Here is a 20,391-nt window from a genome sequence, read left to right on the forward strand (position 1 = left end):
TAACATACAAAGAGAATCTATGAGAGCCTACATAATCTTTAAAAAGAACACTGTTAAAAGATTTAACTGCCTTATTTTGAGACCCACTGTAAATCTCCAGTAACCAAGAGAATGTGTTGCTGGAATACAGAAGAGAGAGATCAATGAGCCAGAGCACAGAACAGAGGCAGACTTACATCTCAACGGGCTGACTTCTTTTTTTTTTTAAGATTTTATTTATTTATTCATGAGAGACACACACAGAGAGAGGCAGAGACACAGGCAGAGGGAGAAGCATGCTCCACGCAAGGAGCCTGATGTGGGACTGGATCCTGGGTCTCCAGGATCACACCCTGGGCTGCAGGCGGTGCTAAACCGCTGCACCACTGGGGCTGCGCCAATGGGCCTGCCCTCAACAGGCTGACTTCTGATAAAGGCACCAAGCCAGTCTGATGGGGAAAAGGAAGTCTTTTTTAATAAATGAAGCTGGAACAACTGAATAGAAAAAAAAAAAATGAATCTTAATCCCCACAAATATAAACCCCCATTTGACATACACAAATATCCATTCACAATTGATCTTAAACCTGAACACAAAAGCTGAAACTACAAAGCTTCTTGAAGAAAACAAAAGAGAATACCTTCGTAACTTGGGCAGGAAAAGTCTCCTGGACGTGACCCAGAAGAGTAACCACCAAAAAATGAACTGACACACTGAAGACGTCCACTAGTCAAGTGGAAGCAGCACTATGCGTAATACAGTATTCTCATGGGGCACTCACTGCCAGAATATGTCAAGAATTCTCACAACTCAGCAAGAAGAAGACAAACAACTCCATCTCAAAAAATAGCACAAACTACTCTCCAATAAAAAGAAACCAGAGCTCCTCAGAGATGTGGCTGATTCAAAGGTTTGGAACATGGGAAATTCAAGATGACTCTGAAGCATCTGTGGTTCTAGAAAGTGAGGATGTACTCAGGAAGGCGGGGCAAGGACAGGGCACACACCGAGAGAGCCCCAAATGGCCAGCAGAGGAACAATGTGAGTGACAAAATAGCAGTAGTGGGTTATAGCCCACAGAATGAAATAAATACATATGGAAGAACAGCTCTTCCTTATAGAAGACTCGCAGTCCAAAATGTGAAGAGAATGAGGAGAGAGAAACCCACCTTTAGAACAAAGCAGTAACCAGCCACGGCAGGTGAGACCCACCTCTGGACACCAAAATCTGCGGTAAAAGTCCAAGGAAAGATGAGGTATTTACATGGTCTCCAAGGATCTCCTCCAAGGTATTTATTAATTAAAAAGGGAAAAACACTGGGCAGGGGGATGGGTAACTGGGTGATGGGCACTGAGGAGGGCACTTGATGAGATGAGCACTGGGTGTTACACTATATATATGTTGGCAAATCAAAATTCAGTCAAAAAAAAAAAGGAAAAACACGGACTACACATCAGAGAAACATGGTAGACCGGGTGAGCAAGGTTAAGGTCACCACAGTAAGACAAGGCCTGCACTGAGGGCTCTTATCATGAACAGAGACTTTTTGTCAAATGCTTTTTTTGCACCTGTTCCCTATCATTCAGAAACACACCACAGATACTGTTATTTCGTTCATAAACACCTCAGCACTCATCTGTAAAACTTAAAGACTACTTCTTTTAACACAACTACAGCGCCATGCTCACACCTAGGAAAAACAATACCAAGGACAGCAGGGAATTTCCTCAAACTCAAACAGACCATCTATGAAAACCTAGAGCTTTTACCACTTCTACACAAAATTGTGTTGATCCTAGCCAATTCAATAAGGCAAAGAAAATAAATAAAATCATAAAGACTGAAAGAAGTCTTTATGTCATAAAGACATAAAGAAGAAGTGAAACTATCCCTATTCACAGATGATATAGTTATTTCTACAGCAAGTCCTAAGAAATCTACAAATCAAGTACCAGAATCAATAAATTTAGCAAAAGTCATGGTTAATATATGAAAATCAACTGCATTCTTATTAGCAGCAGGCAAATGAAAAATAAAATTTAACACAGAATCTCATTTACAATGGTGTCAAAAACTTAACTACCTATCTGGGACTAAAGCTAACAAAAGGTGTTCAAGATCCCACACTAAGATAAAAGAGCACTGCTGGGAGAAATGTGGAAAGATCTAAGTAAGCAGAAAGATATACCATGTTCATGGGTTGAAAGATCCAGTATTGGAAGGCTCAATGGCCAATCTCCAAATCACTATTGATTCAATGCAATTCCTGACAAAATTATGCAAAAATCAACAAGCTGATTCTAAAATTCATATGGAAATGCAAAGGAGATGGAATAACCAAAGCAGTTGGAATAACCAAAGCAGTACTTATTATTATCATCATTTTTTCAAGTAAGCTCCACACCCACTGTGGAGCCCAACATGGGACCCGAACTCCAACTCTGAGATCAAGACCTGAGCTGAGATCAAGAGTTGGATGTCTGGGATTTTTAAAAAGATTTTATTTATTTATTTGACAGAAAGAGAGAGAGAGAGCACAAACAGGAGGAGCACCAGGCAGAGGGAGAGGAAGAAGCAGGCTCCACGCTGAGCAGGAAGCCCCACGTGGGGCTCTATCTCAGAACCCCGGGATCATGACCCAAGCTGAAGACAGATGCTTAACCAGCTGAGCTACCCAGGTGCCCCAAGAGTTGCTTGTTTAACTGGCCCACCCAGGCACCCCACCAAATTACTATTTTAAAAGAAGATCAAAGGTGGGGAACTTACTCTGCCCAATTTCAACATTTACTATACAGCTAAATTATTTTTTTTAATTTTTTTTAATTTATTTATGATAGTCACAGAGAGAGAGAGAGAGAGAGAGAGAGAGGCAGAGACATAGGCAGAGGGAGAAGCAGGCTCCATGCACCGGGAGCCCGATGTGGGATTCGATCCCGGGTCTCCAGGATCGCGCCCTAGGCCAAAGGCAGGCGCCAAACCGCTGCGCCACCCAGGGATCCCAATACAGCTAAATTAAGCAAGTTTTTCTCTGGTGAAAGAACACAGACGTGGGTCAGCAGAACAAAACCAAGCCTAGAAATAAACCAACTCCTACACTGTCAACCGACTATTGACAAAAGTGATAAGGAAATTCCATACAGAAAGGGCAGTCTCATTAACAAATGGTGCTGGAAATATTGGACACCCACATGCAAAACAATCAACTTCAACTCATACCCTGTACCATATGTCAAAATTTACTCAGAATGAACAAAAAAAGTTAAATAGAAAACCTAAACCATAAACCTTCTAGAAAGCATAGAAAAAAATGCTTGTGATCTCAGATTTGGCAAATATTTCTTAGGAGGCAGAAGACACAAATTATAAAAGAAAAATGTGTACAAACTGGACTTTTATTAAAATTTAAGCTATCTATGCTTCAAAAGACACTGTTAAGAATATGAAGAGGTAAGCCAGAGACTGGAAGAAAACATTTGCAAAATACACATTGATACAGGACTAGTAACGAGAATAGGTAAAGAATACTTAAAATTCAATAGCAAAAGATAGAGAACATCATTAATTATTAGGAAAATGCTTATTATTATTATTATTTAAAGATTTTTTTATTTATTCATGAGAAACACTGATAGAGAGGCAGAGACACAGAGGGAGAAGCAGGCATCTTGCAGGGAGTCCGATGTGGGACTCGATCCCGGTACCCTAGGATCATGCCCTGAGCCAAAGGCAGATGCTCAACTGCTGAACCACCCAGGCGTCCCAGGGAAATGCAAATTAAAACCACAGCGAGATACCACTACTCAGCTCAAATTAGACCAGCACAACCAAACCATGTCAATAGCACATGCTGGTGCGTTGGGGAGCTACTGGGACCTTCCTGCATGATCCCTTTGGAAAACATCCTGGTAGTTCATCTTAAAGTAAGTTGCTAGAAAACCCAGCAATTCCACTCCTGGGTATTTGCCCAAAACAAACAAAAAACATATCTACTAACAAAACCCACGTGAACATTCCTAACAGCTTTATTTATAATCACCAAAGTCAAAAACAGCCCAAACATGGACATCAATCTGGTGGGATGAACAAACTATAATTCCCTACAGTGGAACACTCCTCAGTAACAGAGGTAAAATGACTAAAAAATTACACACAACAACAGGGAGAATCTCAAAATCATGTGCTGATTGAAAGCAATCGGGGGAGAAAAACGTATGCACAGAACGAGTCCATTGGTAAAGTTCTAGAGCATACAGAGTAACCTGCAGTGGCAGAAAGTGGGTCGGGGCTGCCTGGAGACAGTGGCGGAGGGAAGGTAGCAGGGGACGCAAGGAGGCCCATGTGGCTGACGGAGACGCCCGCTACTGAGGCTGCCTCACACATGTGCGCACACACCCACATCGGTCAGAGCGTGCACCGTGCCTGCCTATGCTTTCTTGTACTCCCACTGTATCTCAACTGCATCTTTTAAAAGTATAAACACAGAAAAGACTACAGTGGATGGAGGTACAGATGACACTTGAGTGGCAATGAGTGGGTCACTGTGAGGCTACGTGGTGAGTACATGGGTTCGTGACAGCCTCTGCCTACCACTCTATCTTGCTGGGAATTCTCCATTATAGAAATTAAATTAAGAGACCATCTCACCAGTGAACAGAATTTGCAGAGACAAAAAGGAACAAGGTGACGTTATTTTGAGACTCAGGACGTGAGGCTCAGGCCACGGCCAGCTCCAGGAGAGGACAAGCCACAGCAAACAAAGGGCTGGCTGGGCAGCTGCAGCACTGGTGCTGACCCCCTGCAGCGCAGGGACAGGCACCCTGCTTGGCGGATGAGAAACCGGCATAGAGGCCACTGGGGCTCACGCCAGGCCACCTGACTCAGAGCTCTCCTGGTAACCACAACACTCCCACTTCCTAACCAGCAACCTTCTTTAAAAATAACATAAATCAAACTAAGGCAACTAATTAACACTATTGATTGCTTTCAGGCCCACCCTGCAACATTTACACGGATTATTTCATTTAAATTGAAAACAATCTGGCAAGGAGGCATTGCGTGGCCCCAAGAGCAGAGCACGTAGGTTCACTGCCCAGCTACCACGCGGCAGGGAAAGGACTCCCATCGCAGCTGGACCTCACACCCCACCTTTCTCACAGGGCACCAGAGCCTAGCCCTGCCACCGGCCACTGCAGGTTCATGCAGACATCATGACCAGGGCCCAGGTGGTTGCTACATGGTTAAGGATTAGGGGGACCAACACAGCAACCGAGGCCAAAGCCACACATACACATGAACGGCTTTAGTGCAGACGCTCAGAGAAGGATGGGGTCTCTGAACACAGACGTGTAGAGCAAGCAGCAGTTACAGAATTGCGCCCAGCAGCCACGGCCAGCACTTCGGGGGTCCTTCCAGACCCCAGGCCAGCACGGGAGAAAGCCCACCAGAAACAGAAGGGCAGGCAGCCTTCATGCAGGTTCCGTCAAGGCCGCCTGCCTGTGCTCGCTTCGGCAGCACATATACTAAAAAAAGGCCGCCTGCCTGAGGGGGTGGGGGGCAGACCTTTTCTCCGCACTCAGAGAACAAGCCAGCGGAAGGCTGTCCAGGCTACCGAGGGCAGGAGCAGCCGCAGGAGAGCTGAGTCGGCACCAAATCCAAGAGGGGGGAGAGGGAAGCAAGGTGGAGAGGGGAGGTGAGAGCCCCCAAACCCTGCCAGCTGGGCAATTCCCTCCCCTTCCACAAGAAGAAGCCAAGGCTCAGAGAAGCACCGAGACCTGTTCGGAGCCACATGCAGACGACCTGGACTCCTCTGACCAAGCTGTCACTGCTTCTCAAGTCTTCTCGAGGTGCTCGCCGTGGAGCCACGGAGGGCAAGGCGGGGTCAAAGGCAGGTAAGCCCAGAGAGCACAGGTGGGGTGGCCTGCCTGGGGGCCCACCCTGTGAGGCCCCGCCCACCCCGGCAGGTGCCGCACTCACCGGATGGTCTCGATGATTTCATGAGCAGCATCGTGGTGTTTGTCCTGAAAGACAAAGGGACAGGGTTTACACCCTCCAGTGGTGCAGGGTGCGGGGACCCGGCAAGGCCAACGGACAGCCCCAGCCCGGGGCATGAGAGGCTGCTCTGGGACCCCTGCCCACACTGGACACACTACCCCTGAGGAAGACCTGTTCCAACGGCACTCCATCCCGCAGCGGGCAATGGGGAAGGGGCCTGGGATAGTCTATGCCCTGACCCTCCTGTCCCCACCCCGCACCCACCACTCTGCTGACCCCCACCCGCACCCCCATGTGCTCCTGCAGCCTGGAAGCCACAGTCCTGGCTCTGACTTACTGAACCTCTCCAAGCCTCTGTTTTCCCATCTGTAAAATGGGGAAACACCAGTAACACAACAGTAGCGTGGCCGTCCTCCCATAGGAACACAGACTAACCCCACCACTGATCAGGACAGGTCCCCACCATGCCCGCTGCACAGGGCTCACCACTGCTCCTTCCTCAGAGGAGGCAACTGAGTGATCTGGGCAGCCAACTGACTCCAGACCTTGCAGAAACCAGGACCAGATGTCCCGAGAGGCCTTTCCTGGCCCTGTCGCTCCCTGATACAAGCTCTGGAGCACTCCGCCACTGCTCCACAGAGGGTGTATACACACCCTGCCATTTGCACCACCTTACAACAAACGCCTGGGGGCAAGAGCCTGGGCTGGGGGGGCCTAGAGCAGTGCCTCCCCCACATCCTTCAGTAAGTGTCAAAACAACTCTGAGTACCCGTGTGCCCTAACCTTGCTTCCATAGGGACAGCTCTATCAGGATAGAATTCTCACAGAACAGAGCTCGCCCACTTCACGCACGAAACTCCGTGGCATTGCAGAACTTCCAGGATTGTACAAGCAATGCACCAATTCCAGAACCACCCTCATCACCACAAAAAGATATCCTGCCCCCAACAGCCATCACTCCCCAGCCCCTGGCAATCACTAATCCACTTTCTACCTCTGTGAAAGTGCCTGCTTCTGGACACTTCACATGAATGGAATCACACATTGCATGGCATTTTGTACTAAGCCTTATTTTTATTAAGGCCAATGAAGAACCATCCCTTCAGTGTTCTTAATAATGTCCTCCAACTAAGGATCAAATGACAAACGTTACTTGCAGTCCAGTTATTTGGATGTGGCACGGCGGGGGGACAAGACAGCAAACAGGCAGCCGGCTTGGGTGGCACCGTGCAGCCCAGTGGACCCAAACGAGGAGCACCTGACTGGCAGCATCAGCACGATCTGTCAAGTCAGAAACTTGGGCTGGGGACTGCCAGTGGGAACCAGCGGCCCCAATATCTCATGTCAGAAGACATATGGCAGCAGCTCTGCTGGGCACGTGAAGACAGCTTTGGCCCAACTTCAAAAGATCTGAAAAGAACGACGGGAATTGGCAGGAAGGAGAGCCGCCTCGCAGGCCCAGCACTACATGCACTCGGCCTTCTGACACAGGAGCCCCGGCTCTATTGGTGGGCCATGCCAACCTGCGCAATACCCTCTGGGTCCCAGGGAAGCGGGAACACACCCACTGCTCCGATTCACTGGGAGGGTGGACAGGAGTGAAGAGCTGGGTGACCCCACAAGGGAACATAGCTTCTCTGCTCATCTTAGCCTCTTCTTCACACCTCCTGCCTCACCAAATGCTAAGCCCCTCTCACCTGAGCACCAGCGGAACCTTCAGAGTCCCTACAAACCCCTCGTGGGCATTTCCCTACTATATCGTGAGACGTTTGGCACTATATTGTGCTCGGACGGCTTGCCCAGAAGCCCACGCCACTGAACACCAGAGTGCCCCATGAAGTGCCATCCTTCCACATAGCTTGACCAGCGGGCGTCCAGGCCCATCACTGCGCTCACCTATCAGCTCAGCCCGTGGCCCTCAAGATCTACACCTGCCATCCAGGCAGCAGCAAGGTGGGAGATCTGATAGCCACAGCAGTGGGAGTGCCCGACACACACATGGAAGTGTGTAACATATCCACTGAGCTCAGGTGTGCCAAGCCCTCTCCATGTGCATGGCCAGCAGTCCATTTTGCAGATGGAGACACTGAGCACCAACTTGCGCAGAGAGCCACAGCTCTCACGAGGCAGCGGTGGGACCTGAAGCAAGACCAGGAGACAAGTGGCACCCAATGCTTTGGTGAGGAGGGTGCAGGGCAGAGGGGAGGCAACCACAGTCCCTGCCTGGCAGCGACACACCCACTCCCAGAATGATCATGTTAACCTCCGCTTTATGGAGGTGGGGACAGGTAAGTTGCACTTCATCCAAATGAAACAAAGATGCTTCCAAGGACAGCATCAAGAAAGCGGAAAGACAAACCACAGAATGAGAGAAGAATTCTGCAAGTCCTCTCTCTGGAAAAGCATCTGTGTGGGTCACAGGCATGCCTCACTGGGCTGCACTGTGGAAACGGGGTGCTTTTACATGCTGAGGGCTACAGCCCCCAGGACGAGCACATCTATTAGCACTGTCTGTCCAACAGCAGTTCCTCCCTTTGTGTCTGCATGTCCCATTTTGGTAATTCTCACAGTATTTCAAACTTCTTCTTGTTATATTTGCTATGGTGACCCGTGATCAATGATTCTATCTCATTGAAAACTCAGATGATTAGCACTTTTTAGCATAGTGTTTTTTCTTTAAGAAATATACATGGTCTCTTTTTTAGATGTCCATCATACTATTGCACACTTACTAGATACCATACAGCATAAACATGACTTTTATATAACTGGGAAACCAAGTAATCCCCATGAGTCATTTTACTGAGACATTTGCTTCACTGTGGTGGTCTGGAACCAAACCAAGACCCCCGATGTGTGTACATGGGACTCGAACAACTCAAAATAAAGACAATAAGGCCATTAAAACATGAACTGACACGGTCACTGCTACAGAGAAAATACTCCAATGGCCAGCCTGCAAGGACACAAAAAGACGCTCCACCTCCTAAGCCAGAAAGGGACACAAATCTAAACCGCAAGAATGGCTAGAGTCAAAATGATGGCCACTAAGTGTTGGGGTGGGGAAAAAAGAGCCTTCACACCTGGCTGGTGAGAATGTAAAATGGTGCAGCCACTGTGGAAAGCGCCCTGGCAGTTCCTCAAATATTTAAACAGAATTTCCATATGGTCCAGCAATTCCACTCCTAAGTACACACCCAAAAGAAACAACATACATCCACACAAAAATCTGTATGCGCACTCAGAGCAGCAGCATTCCTAACAGCCAAAAAGTGGAAATGCCCCAAGAGTGTCCATCGACAGATGAACAGAAAAACACAACCTGTCCACCAAACACACACATCACTCGGCTGCGAACAGGAGTGAGACTCCCACACACACCACCCTGGGAACAGACCCTGAGCCCACAACGCTCAGGGACAGAACCAGACACAGAAGGCCCCACGGGGTGTGAGTCCACATGTGTAACACATCCAGGATGGGCTTGTCCCGGGGAGGGGGCTTGTTGGTGCCAGGGAGGAAAGGAGGATGGGGTTTCTTTGCAGGTGACAGAAGGTTCTGGAATTGATAGTAGTAACAGTTGCACAACTCTGTGAATATTGCACACTCTAAATGGGTGAATTGTCTGGTATGTGAATTATACCTCAAAAAAGCTGTTAGCAACAAAAAAACATCCAAAAAGTGATGCTGCCAATCATTAAAAGCACTCCCTCACCCCAGGAGGAAAATATTGCGTTTCTAAGACACTCAAATGATGCCCCTACTGTGCTGCTGTCCTGCAACGTTTAACGAAATTTGATGAAACCTAGATTCACAGTCTTGGCAGGAGCTTACCTGACTCCCGGACTACCTGTCCTGAGAAGCAGACAGGACACCACGCTGTGTCACGGGGTCTACAGAGGAGACCATCAACTCACACAGCACAAGGACAAGCAGCTGCAGAGGTGATGAGCTGCAGACATTAGTCTGGAACTTTCCACCAATTCTCTCTCTCTCTCTCTCAGATCACTCTCTCTAGGGAAGCTGGCTGCCAGGTCATGAGCAGCCCCACAGAGAGGCCGATGCAGTAAGGAGCTGAGGCCTCCCTCCCGCCAGCAGCCCTGCAAGGGCACCAGCATGACCGGCTCATCTTGCCCCCGTCCAGCCTTCCTATGTGCTGGCCTCTGTGCTGACGGGAGAGACCCCTGCGGCAGGACCACCCAGCTAAGTCAGCTCTGGGATTCCTGACCGCAGGAACCATCAGAAAATAAATGCGTGTTGCTTTAAGCTGCTCAACTTTGCTTAATTTGTTAGGCAGCCACAGCTAACCAATACAGATTTTGCGTCAAGGCTGAGAAGCCAGTCTGGGAGCACTGCCTAGGAGAAAAAGTTCTACAGTAACGGGACTTGACGGTGATTCTAGAAATGCCTGTAACGGCAAGGGTCTGTCTGACTCAAGTCAGCACCGTAAAGCTACAAAACAAGCTGCAAAGCCCTGTGAAGCTCCTCCCGAGCACAAGGTAGGGGCAAGCACGCTGACAGCAGCCCTGAGCAGCCGCTATGCAGCAGACCCTTGCCAGTGCGGGACTCACACCACTCCGCCCGTCCTCACAAGAACCCGCCGCAGCCTGCCAGGCTGACTCGGCTCACACCACATCCCGTGGACCTGGAAAGGCAGAGGTGCCTGGAATTTGATCTCATCTTGTGAGAAGATGAAATCCAGCTTTCCCAAAGCTTTAAAAGCAGAAAAAGGGAAGAAAAAAGTTTGTAACTGTGACTCCAAAGGTTTCAGAATGATCCTTTTAGGGACTGGCCAGCTGCCACTGGCAGCCCTGAGACGTGTAATTTAAGATGCAATGATCACCATAAATGATTCAGAAAGTCCAACCTCTTGGACACGGGCTCTTCTTAGTACTCCACAGGCCTTCAGGAGAGAGAGACCAGAAGCTGACCTGGAAAGGTTAGAACAGCCCCTAGGAAGCCTGGATTTATGAGCAGCCCTTGTGTTGTGACCCAGGGATACCCACCCCTCCTCCATCTCAGGAGCTCTGGAACCCTGGGTCTGCGCCCCAGCCCCAGGGTCCCTACAGCCCACCCACCCCCATTCGCACACACAGCCCACATCCCCAGCCTGGCGCAGGCCACAGCAGGACGGTGTGTTTGCTGAATTGGGGACGGACCCTCTCTTGTACCGCGAGTTGCCTCAGAACATCCGCAGGGAGCAGCGGGAAGACGTTCTTCCACATGAGCCCTGCTGAGCGAACGCAGCTAACTGGGAAAGTGGGCGGCGAGAGGCCCTCTACTTTGGGGAGTCCGTGAAAACAGCTACGACAAGGACAGCATGTTCCTGCCTCCAACCATACGGCGCGGAGGGGGACAGTCATCACATCCGGAGCAGACACAAAACTCCTCGCCAGCTCCGGTGGCCCTCATGTCCTCAGCACTGCCCGGCAAAGACGGTATGAAGGGAACACGTGCAGAGGGACAGAGCGTGGGGGAGACCCCGGCTGTCACACTAGCCCAGCCCAGCCCCCTCTCGTACCCCGAGGACAAACCCGAGAGTAAGCACCCAGGACAGCAACCCCAGGTCTGGCTCTGCCACCAGCCTGTCTCCAGCAGGTGTGCAGTTCCCCCTCTCAACACAAGGAGTGTGGACAGGAGCGTCTTTCAGATGCCCTTGTGCAAGGCAATGAGCCCAGGCTCCCGAGCACTTGGACCTCCTTCACTCTAAACGTCCGCACAGCTGGAGGGCTGTCTGTGCTGAGGGCGCACGGTGAGAGGCGGGGTGCAGAGGCAAGAGGTGAACAGAGGAGCATGTGCACAGGGAACCCGCCCACCAGCTCCATTCTCCTGACTGCCGTTTGCAACAAGAACGACACCCAAAGAGCACCCTCTACCCCCAGCAGGAATCACAGCGGGAGGGCAGAAGCCAAGAGGTCCTCTGAGGCAAGGGTCCTACACTGCGCCAACTGTCAGAACCCCCGGGGAGGCTTGTGAAGCACAGATGGGGCCCACGCACAAAGTCTCAGATTTGGCAGGTCGGGGGTCTGGGAATCTGCATTTCTAACAAGTTCCCAGGTGATGCAAACGCTGCCAGCTCCAGGACCCACTCTGAGAGCCACCACCCTGAGGAACTGTGGACTATATTCATGTGCACTGTGACACAGGAATTGCCGTGGACAGGAAGCTGATGTGCAAACAGCCCTGAGGAGTAGAGAAGGACAAAGAATGAAGGTGGGTGATGGCACACAGCAGAAGGTCTGTGTCTGTCTGCCTCGGTGGCAAGGCTTTGACCGTAGAGATTTAGTCGGAGGAGTGAAGAAAGACACAGTGCAAAATCAACAGGCGACCGGGACACTCGATCCAGGAAGAAGACCAGAAGGCCGTGGCTACAAAGCCCAGTCAGGTGGAGAGCACAGGGCCCAGGGGCCTGGCTGGGGTGTGTGCCCGCACACCTGGTACCAGGGGCAGGAAGCAGCATGATGTGGCACCTGCAGGACCTGAGAATCAGGAAGGGAGAGGCCTTCACGTGAAAATGAGCAGATGCAGGAGCGGCTGCAGACAGCCCCAGGTGTCTGCACACCCCCAGCAAGGGAAGAGCAGGGTAGCAACAGTAGGGTGCCTGCCCCGTGGGCTCTGGGAAGGCGGTGGAAGCAAGCCCCGCCAACCATACCTGAGGATGAGACAGGCCACCGCCAAGGTCACACAACAGCCGCAAGCCTCGTATAGGAACGCAAACCCAGAGCGCCACGCCAAGCCAGGGCCATCACAGGCGGGGGAGCAGGCACGGCCAAGTGAGCTGGGTCTCCAGCCAACACACTTCACAGAGTAAGAAGCTCCACAAAGACACCAACACGGAAGCACTCCTGGGGTGCTGGAGGAGCCAGGTGCTAAGACACAGGGAGCCGGCAAAGAACGCAATGTTTGTGCTCCCTAGACGCACGTGCTAGAGCCCTGGCTCCCAGTGGAATGGTGTGAGGACACAGGGCCTTTGGGAGGTGACTAGGGTTAAGTGAGATCACGAGGGTGGCACCCCTGCTGGGATTAGTGCCCTTGCAAGGGGATGAAGGGACCAGAGTTCTCCCTCTCTGTCCCGTGGGGACACAGGGAGAACGTGGGGCCAGGACAGGGGCCCTCCCCAGGTACCGACCCTGCCGCACTGTCATCTGGGACTGCCGGCCCCCAGGACCGTGAGGCATCAGTGTCTGTGGTACCCTATTGCTGCAGTCCGAGCAGCTGCGACAATGGCCCGGGGCACAGACTGTGAAGAGCCAGCTTTCACAGGGTGACCCAAGAGGAGAGGGGGCGATGAGGAGCTGGCCTTGGAGCAGCGGGCCCCAGCCAAAGGCAGGGAGGAGGACGCACGTGGAAAGGCAGCAGCCCCAGCAGAAGCGGCAGCTGGGAACGTGGGATTCCAGCCAGCTCAGCACCCAGGCCCTGAACCTCGCTGCCCATCACCCGGGGAGACGCGGGCGGGGGGCCTCCGTGCCAACCACCACGCGGGGACACCGGCCCTCCGAGCCGCGGCGAGGCCCGGGCAGCCCACAGCTCCCCGCCCGGCTTCCAGTGCAGCTCCACGCGACCGCACAGCAGCCACGGTCCTCCCCTCGACGGGGCTCTGCGAAGGAGCCAGCTCCTCGGACGCATGGCGGGGTCCAGGGCTGGGGCGAAGAAACACAGGGGGAGCCCGGACATCCCGCACACCAGGCAGCAAAGATGGGGCTGTGGAAGGGCGCAGGAAGGCCCTGGGCCCAGGAGGAAGCCTGGAGGTGCTCCCAGGGGCCAGCTCAGAAGGTGAGCGAGAAGGTGACCAGACTGGACCCAGGAGTGAAGGCCACACGGAGGCTCTCACCGTAAGTGAGTAAGCAAAAAGCAGAGCAGGTCTTCCCAGGGAGGAACTCCCAGGAGTGGGATGCAGGGAAGAAGAAAGGCAAGGTCCCCAGGGTCCTGGACAGCCTCAACACACCCCTCCCTGGGGCTGGACAGGGGAGAGACCTGGCACCGTCACCCCGACCAGGGCTCAGGGTCAGCACCGTCTGCAGTGAGCCGAATGGACGCCAGTAGCCTCAGGGGATCCCCGAGGAGACAGCGTCCAGCCTGGGGGACTCCTACCATGGCACGATGGCCTCCAGCCCCACACAAGGGCCCCCTGCAGGGTGGGCAGGTCATGACAGGCACCAGCTTGCCCTTAATTGTGAGGGACTGGCACAGGTTGTAGCTGAGGACACAGGACAACTGAACAGTAAGGAGACCCTGGGCTGGACCTAAGCAGACACGGACACGGGGAGAGAGAGTCAGGAGCATCCTCAATGCTGAGCCACGGCAGGGATCCTGCTGCCACGGGCAGCAGAGTAAGGGGTAAGGAACTCTCTTCTATTTGTACACCACTCTTCAGTCTAAAATCCTTTCCAGGAGATCCCTGGGTGGCTCAGCGGTTAAACGCCTGCCTTCAGCCCAGAGCGTGATCCTAGAGTCCCGTGATCTAGTCCCACATTGGGCTCCTTGTGGGGAGCCTGCTTCTCCGTCTGCCTCTCTCTGTGTCTCTTGTGAAAACAAATTAAAATATCTTAAATATAAATAAATAAATAAATAAATAAATAAATAAATAAATAAATAAATAAAATCCTTTCCAAGTGCAAAAAGTTGCACAGGAAGGTCAGACAGAAAGTTCTCCAAACGCAGACAAACCAGAAAAGTGCTTTCAGGGTTTGCATGTGCTCTGCGCACATGCATGGCGCTCGGCCCACTATCAGCCTGCGCTCAGCTCACCCTTGCCCTCGCCCTTGCCCTCAGCTCCTACCCCAGAAGGTCTTCCTATCCACCTGATAGAAACACTGCCTGCTGCCTCCTTACTTGGCAGGAACACTAGAAAGATAAACATAATACAGTTAGGGGCACCCAGCCGGCTCAGTCGGAAGAGCATGCAACCCTTGATCTCAGGGTCGTGAGTTCAAGCCCCACGTTGGGCCTAAAGGTTACTTAAAACAAACAAACAAAAAAAAGGCGTATTTGCAGTCTTTTGAATATATTAATGATTCCACTCTTCCCCCTCTGAAACTTTATATTCCTCAACTCAGAAATAAGGAAAACATATAACATAACATCCACATTAAAGAATATACTAGATCACAGTCTGACTCTGTCTAAACATCTCAAAACTCAACATGGCCAATTTGCTCTTAATAATCACTTTAAATTTCATCCAAAACCTGTCCTTTCACAGATATTACGACACGGCCCTGTGACAAAACAAGCGTTCATTCCTAATCACTGTAAAACGGAGAGTGCCACTCTGGTCTCAGTTCACGATTAAGCTACGCAGTTAATTTATGGTTTGGTCTTCACATGGCTAATTCAAGCATTTATAGTGATAGCACCTTTTCCAGTTCAAATAAGCAAGAACGCAGAAATAGGCACCATATGTACAAGCAAGTGAAGAGCAAAAAACAGTAAGAAGGCTGGGGGTAGGAGGGTATTAATCCACCCTGGAGGTCAGCCTGGAGGAGAGGAAGGTCAATGTGCGGTGCCCAGAGCAGGCAGGAAGACTCTGCGAACTCCCCTGAGGCAGAGAACAGCTACTGATGGTGGTCTAGGAGGTGAACAAGGGGTCAGGTCTGCGGTTCACACTTATCCTTCAGGATGGAGTGCAGAGCGGGGCAGGGCGAGAAGCGGGGCATGAGGGGCTGGGCAAAGATGGTGGCTCAGGTGCACCAAGGCCGCTCCTGTTCAAACACGGTTACCCATCTCCACAGCATTAAACCAAGCAGGGAGCCCTTCTGCAGGAAGGCTTGCAGTCTGGAAGGAACAGGACCGCAGATGGGTCTTGTAATCTCTGTGCGCGGCTCCCTCCTTTGTAAACCGGAGCCCGTAGGGACACACCTATGCTGAGGAGCCCTCCTATCTGAGCCAGTCCTTCTCCCAGACCCACTCTCAACTGTCTGGGTCTTCAGACACCACATAACCACACAGCGAGACATCTGCGCGGGGGAGAAATCTCCCAGCTCACAGCCCTGGTGTCTACGCAGCAATGGTACCCCAGGGGGCTCTGGGCCTGCTGTCCGTAGCAGGAGGCGGCACAGGGAGAAGGTGACAGCGAGGCAAAACATCCCAATTACGCAGAGACCCACACGGTGACTATGGTTACACTGGGGCACCTGCCTGGGGTGTGCTGGTTCCTGAGCTGAGTGACGAGGAACAAGCCACTACCCCGCGATGAAGCATGGGATCCGTGAGAGCAGCAAATGCACTCCCAGTAGCTGCAGAAAATCGGGTTCACCCAGTCACTGGTTTTGAGCTTCACTAGTCTTAAGGACTAAACTTAACGTGGCCCCTGAAATAATGTCACACTGCAAAGGGTCCAGAATAAGGGCAGCTGATGCTGCTCAGATAACTTCTCTCGGGGGAGGAGGGTGCCAAGCCAACCACTCACCTGTGACGCATCCTGGCTCTCATGGAATGTTTCTGCTCTGTGACGACAGCCAGCAATGACTCACCAGGAAGGAGGCCTGGGCTCCCGCCACCACCTCCGCCGCACCCCTCTTCATGGGGCCATGCTACCCAGCACCAACTGTGACCTGTGCAGGCCTTGCAACAAACAAGGCTTCGCAGAGGACAGGGCCACATCTAAAAGTACCTGGCCCACCATACCTGCAGCCCCCAGTGCTACAGGGCAGGAGAATCCCGCCCAACACCATCCCAGCAGCACGCCCGGCCTGTGGTACGGCCATTAGCACAGGATCATGAAGAGGCACTCCACTGAAAGAATCAATACACGAGACCCTCCAGTCACAGCAGAAAGGGCCACAGGGATCCAACAAGGCCAGCCCTAAATACAGCTTGGGGTGTAAAGAGGGAAAACCAGGGAGGGCATGCTGAGGAAAGCCTGAGAGCAGTCTGAGGGGCCAAGCACAGGCTGGTATGGAGGCATGCACGCCCACCCCGCCGCTCAGCCCAGCCAGAAGGCCAGAGCAGCCGGGCCCATCAGACCTCACTGAGGCACCAACTCAGTGGTTCACAGCCCCGAGTGCTGTGCTAGGAGGTCTCCAACAAGCAGGGGGTCTGGAGGAAGGAGCCCCCACAAGGAAGGAGTGTGGAGCTGCGCCATCCTAGCAGCACCCACTGACCACCTAGTCCATCTAGTTAGGGGAACATCACTTGGCCATAAGCAGGAGCCAGGTGCCCACACATGCCACCCTGGGGACGGACCCTGAGCCCACACGCTCAGGGAGGGAACCAGACACAGGAGGCCCCACGGTGTGTGAATCCACATGTGTGACATGTGGCTCGTCCACACATGGGGAGGGGGCTCATTGAGGCTCGGGACAGTGAGTGGGGTATGAAAGCTGATGAGGATAAGTTTCCTTTTGGGTGATGGAATGTTCTGGGACTAAAGATGGCAGTGGTATGACCCTGTGAATGGACTAAAGTCCAAGGAACTGTACTTTAGATGGACAGATGGAGTGGCGTGTGAATTATAATGCAGTAAAGCTGTTACTTATAAACAAAAACCACAAGACCCACCGCTGCCCCTGCATCCTGCTGACTGTCCTCCTGGCCCCTCCCTGTGTCTCTTTCTCAACCAGCCCTTGCACCTGGCCTCTGTATTGGCACACAGGTCTGGCAGACAGCCCCGACCCCAAACCAGGTACTACAGCCCAGCATTCGCCCTCAGAGCAAGAGCAGACCAACCTGCAATGAGCCACATGCAGATCAGGGGAAACACAGAACCCCGTTAACCCCTTAAGCAGATCACAGCAAAACAACCGTCCAGAGCAGAAACCAAGCCCCCTGCGGGCTCCTGGTGCCCTGCAGGCCACGCTTCACCCCCACTAGCTGTGCCCCCTCTATCCCTAGCCCTACCACAAAGCCCAGAAAGCCCTGTCCCTCAGCGCCCCCAAAAAAGTATTGGGCCTTTAAATGACAAAGTGTTGTCTGAGCGAACATCCATCACTCACCCCTGTCCGCACCTGGAGTGAACCTAATGCTTTCTAGGCATTAGCCCACACACCCCCACGACTAGCTGAGAGGAATTCAAGCCGCACCCGAACCCTCTCTAGAGAAGAGGAAACTGAGGCTTAGGGTGGTTGCACAATAAAGCACAGAGCCCTTGACCTCCCGACCTCCACTGGCAGCACCCCAGATGCTGAGCAACGGACAGGAAGAGGGACCTGTGCAATGCAGGGGAGAGGGCCTGAGAGGCAGAGGCCAAGGAACAAGGCCCAAGGGCTTGGAACTAGAAGGGTGGATCCAGGCAGGTAGGGGAGAAGACTGGATGTGGTCAGGAAGAGGGGTTAGGGGAGCAGAGGAATGGCGAGGCACTGAGGGACATACCAGAGCCACATGTGGGCCGTGGAGTGGCAGAAAGACACACACACACACCCCCGAGATGCGGCAGGTCCTCGGCAAATACACAGAATCAATGCCATGGGCTTGGGCTACGGGGAGCCCCTGCCAGTGGGAACGGCAGGGACAGCTCAAGGGGACAGGGAAAGCAAGAGACAGTCTTCTGCAAGTACAACCCTGACCCAGAGAAAGGAAACAGGAACATTATTCCCACAGGCAGGGAGCCCCAGGCACACTCTGCAGGGGAAGTCAGGCAGAGTAAGAAGTTCCCCAGGAGAGAAGTATGGGGCCAGGGCCCAGCACTCCCAGAAGCAGACTGTCAGCAGTGGGCAGGTCCCTGTATTCAAAAGAGAACCCCAAAATGCTTTGTTTCTTGTTTGTTCCAATACCAACGATACGCTCATCTTGCTCTCTGGTTGTAAGATGTCACAACTGAGGGAAGCTGGATAAAGAGAACACTGGACGTCTCTGTTATTTCTTTTTTCTTCTTAAGAGTTATTTGAGAGAGAGAGAGAGCGCGCGCGCGCGCGCGCACGCACATACACACATGAGTGCACTCAATGGGGGGGGGGGAGCGAAGCAGACCCCTCGCTGAGCACGGAGCCCAACAAGGGGGCTCAATCTCATCACCCATGACTACATGACCTGAGCTTGAACCAAGAGTCAGACATTTAACTGACTGAGCCATCCAGGTGCCCCTGTTCTTTCTTATGGGTTCAAGTGAATCTATAATAATCTTGAAATTAATAGTTTAAGAAAAAAGGGGGAGAGCTCCCAGGGGGAGACTAGGCAGGCCGGTCCCCTGCAGCCCTGCCACCGCCTCCCCTCATGAATATCCGAAGTTCCCACTCCCTGGGTCTCCTACCCATCTGGAACAGGGGACCTGCAGGCATTTGGATCCTAGGGACCAGACTATGAAAACTAACAGGCACATATGACATAAAGGCTTTCCCGATTGTCCCGCCCCGTTTAAAGCAGCTACTCCGCCCACACAAGGTTGGGTAAGGGTTAATCTGCCTTCCACCTGAGTGCGGATTAGGGAGAAGGCTCACACAAGAGGAGGTCAGCGTCAGAAAATATTTTCTGAGTCACAGGGAGGCTCACTCTGGCCGCCCACTTCAGCTACTACTCATCGCCCTGCATAAAGGGCATGACTGCTCAGAGGGCATTCATCAGAGAATCGTGGGCTCCCCAGAGGAAGCTGTAGGCGGGGACAGTCACGCTGGGGCTGCTCCCCCGCCCACAGGCTTAATAAGTCATGGAGGGGATGGACCACTCCACACGCCCTCGCAGGTTCTTGCCCTGCTGCCAGAGAGCCAAAAATACCACCACCTCCCTTCCAGTTGAGACCTGGTTTTCCCACCAAAAGCAGGGCCATGGTGAGCTGCAGGCAGGTATCCTAGAACTTGAAGTCATGGAAGGAGCAGAACTCAGCCTGCCCCCCTCCTCCTATTTATCAATTTCCCAAAAACTCTTATTTCTGCCTATTTGTCAATTTCCCCAAAAGCCTGTTTCTGACTGTAGGCATTTCCCAGTGTGGGTGGTTGTGGCTGTCCCTACTTCCTCCCACAGACGCCCCCACCTCCAAGAAACCACCCATACCTTCCCCAGGGCAAAACCAGGAGCCCCTCCCTCCAGGACCACCTCAGCTGACAGCCATCTCTGCGGTGGCAGCGTAACTGCCAAACTTTTGTGTTTATAGATCACCTACTTCCCTACATTTATAAGTTTCCTGGGGATGGGAATACCATCTACTGCCCTCTGCATCCGCAGGGACACTAAGTATCCGGTAGGTGCCGGCAGAATGAATGGATCCATGAACAAACAGGCCCCGTCATTTCACGCAGGCAGTCAAATGATAATCCGATCTTCTGAAAAGTTAACTTACGAAGCTGTCCGTTTTCTTAACGTGTTCATCACTGAATCGTCACAAAACGAAGCCTCCTAAAAGGACTGCCCCTCCCTCTTCATGAGAAGGCAAACTTCCTCCTCAGCAGGGATACAGAAAATTAACAGACTTCACTACAAAGCTGTAGCAAGAGCGTTGCTTGCCACTGCAGGGAGCTGAAGACTTTGCGGGGCCCACCTGCCCACTGGC

General features: G+C 52.3%; 1 protein-coding gene across 4 annotated transcripts in view; it reads right to left on the reverse strand.

The window, feature by feature from the left end:
• Positions 1-20,391, reverse strand: part of DOT1L (DOT1 like histone lysine methyltransferase) — a 65,161-nt gene that overhangs the window by 43,178 nt on the left and 1,592 nt on the right. For 3 of the 4 annotated variants that reach the window (XM_025456809.3, XM_025456808.3, XM_025456812.3), the window contains exon 2: positions 5,955-5,998. The exons of the other annotated variant lie outside the window; for it this stretch is intronic. In XM_025456809.3, the coding sequence (XP_025312594.1) occupies positions 5,955-5,998 (44 nt within the window). The remainder of the gene's footprint in view (positions 1-5,954; positions 5,999-20,391) is intronic. 4 annotated transcript variants of the gene reach the window in all.

Source organism: Canis lupus, chromosome 20 (assembly GCF_003254725.2).
Source record: "Canis lupus dingo isolate Sandy chromosome 20, ASM325472v2, whole genome shotgun sequence".
Lineage (NCBI taxonomy): Eukaryota > Metazoa > Chordata > Mammalia > Carnivora > Canidae > Canis > Canis lupus.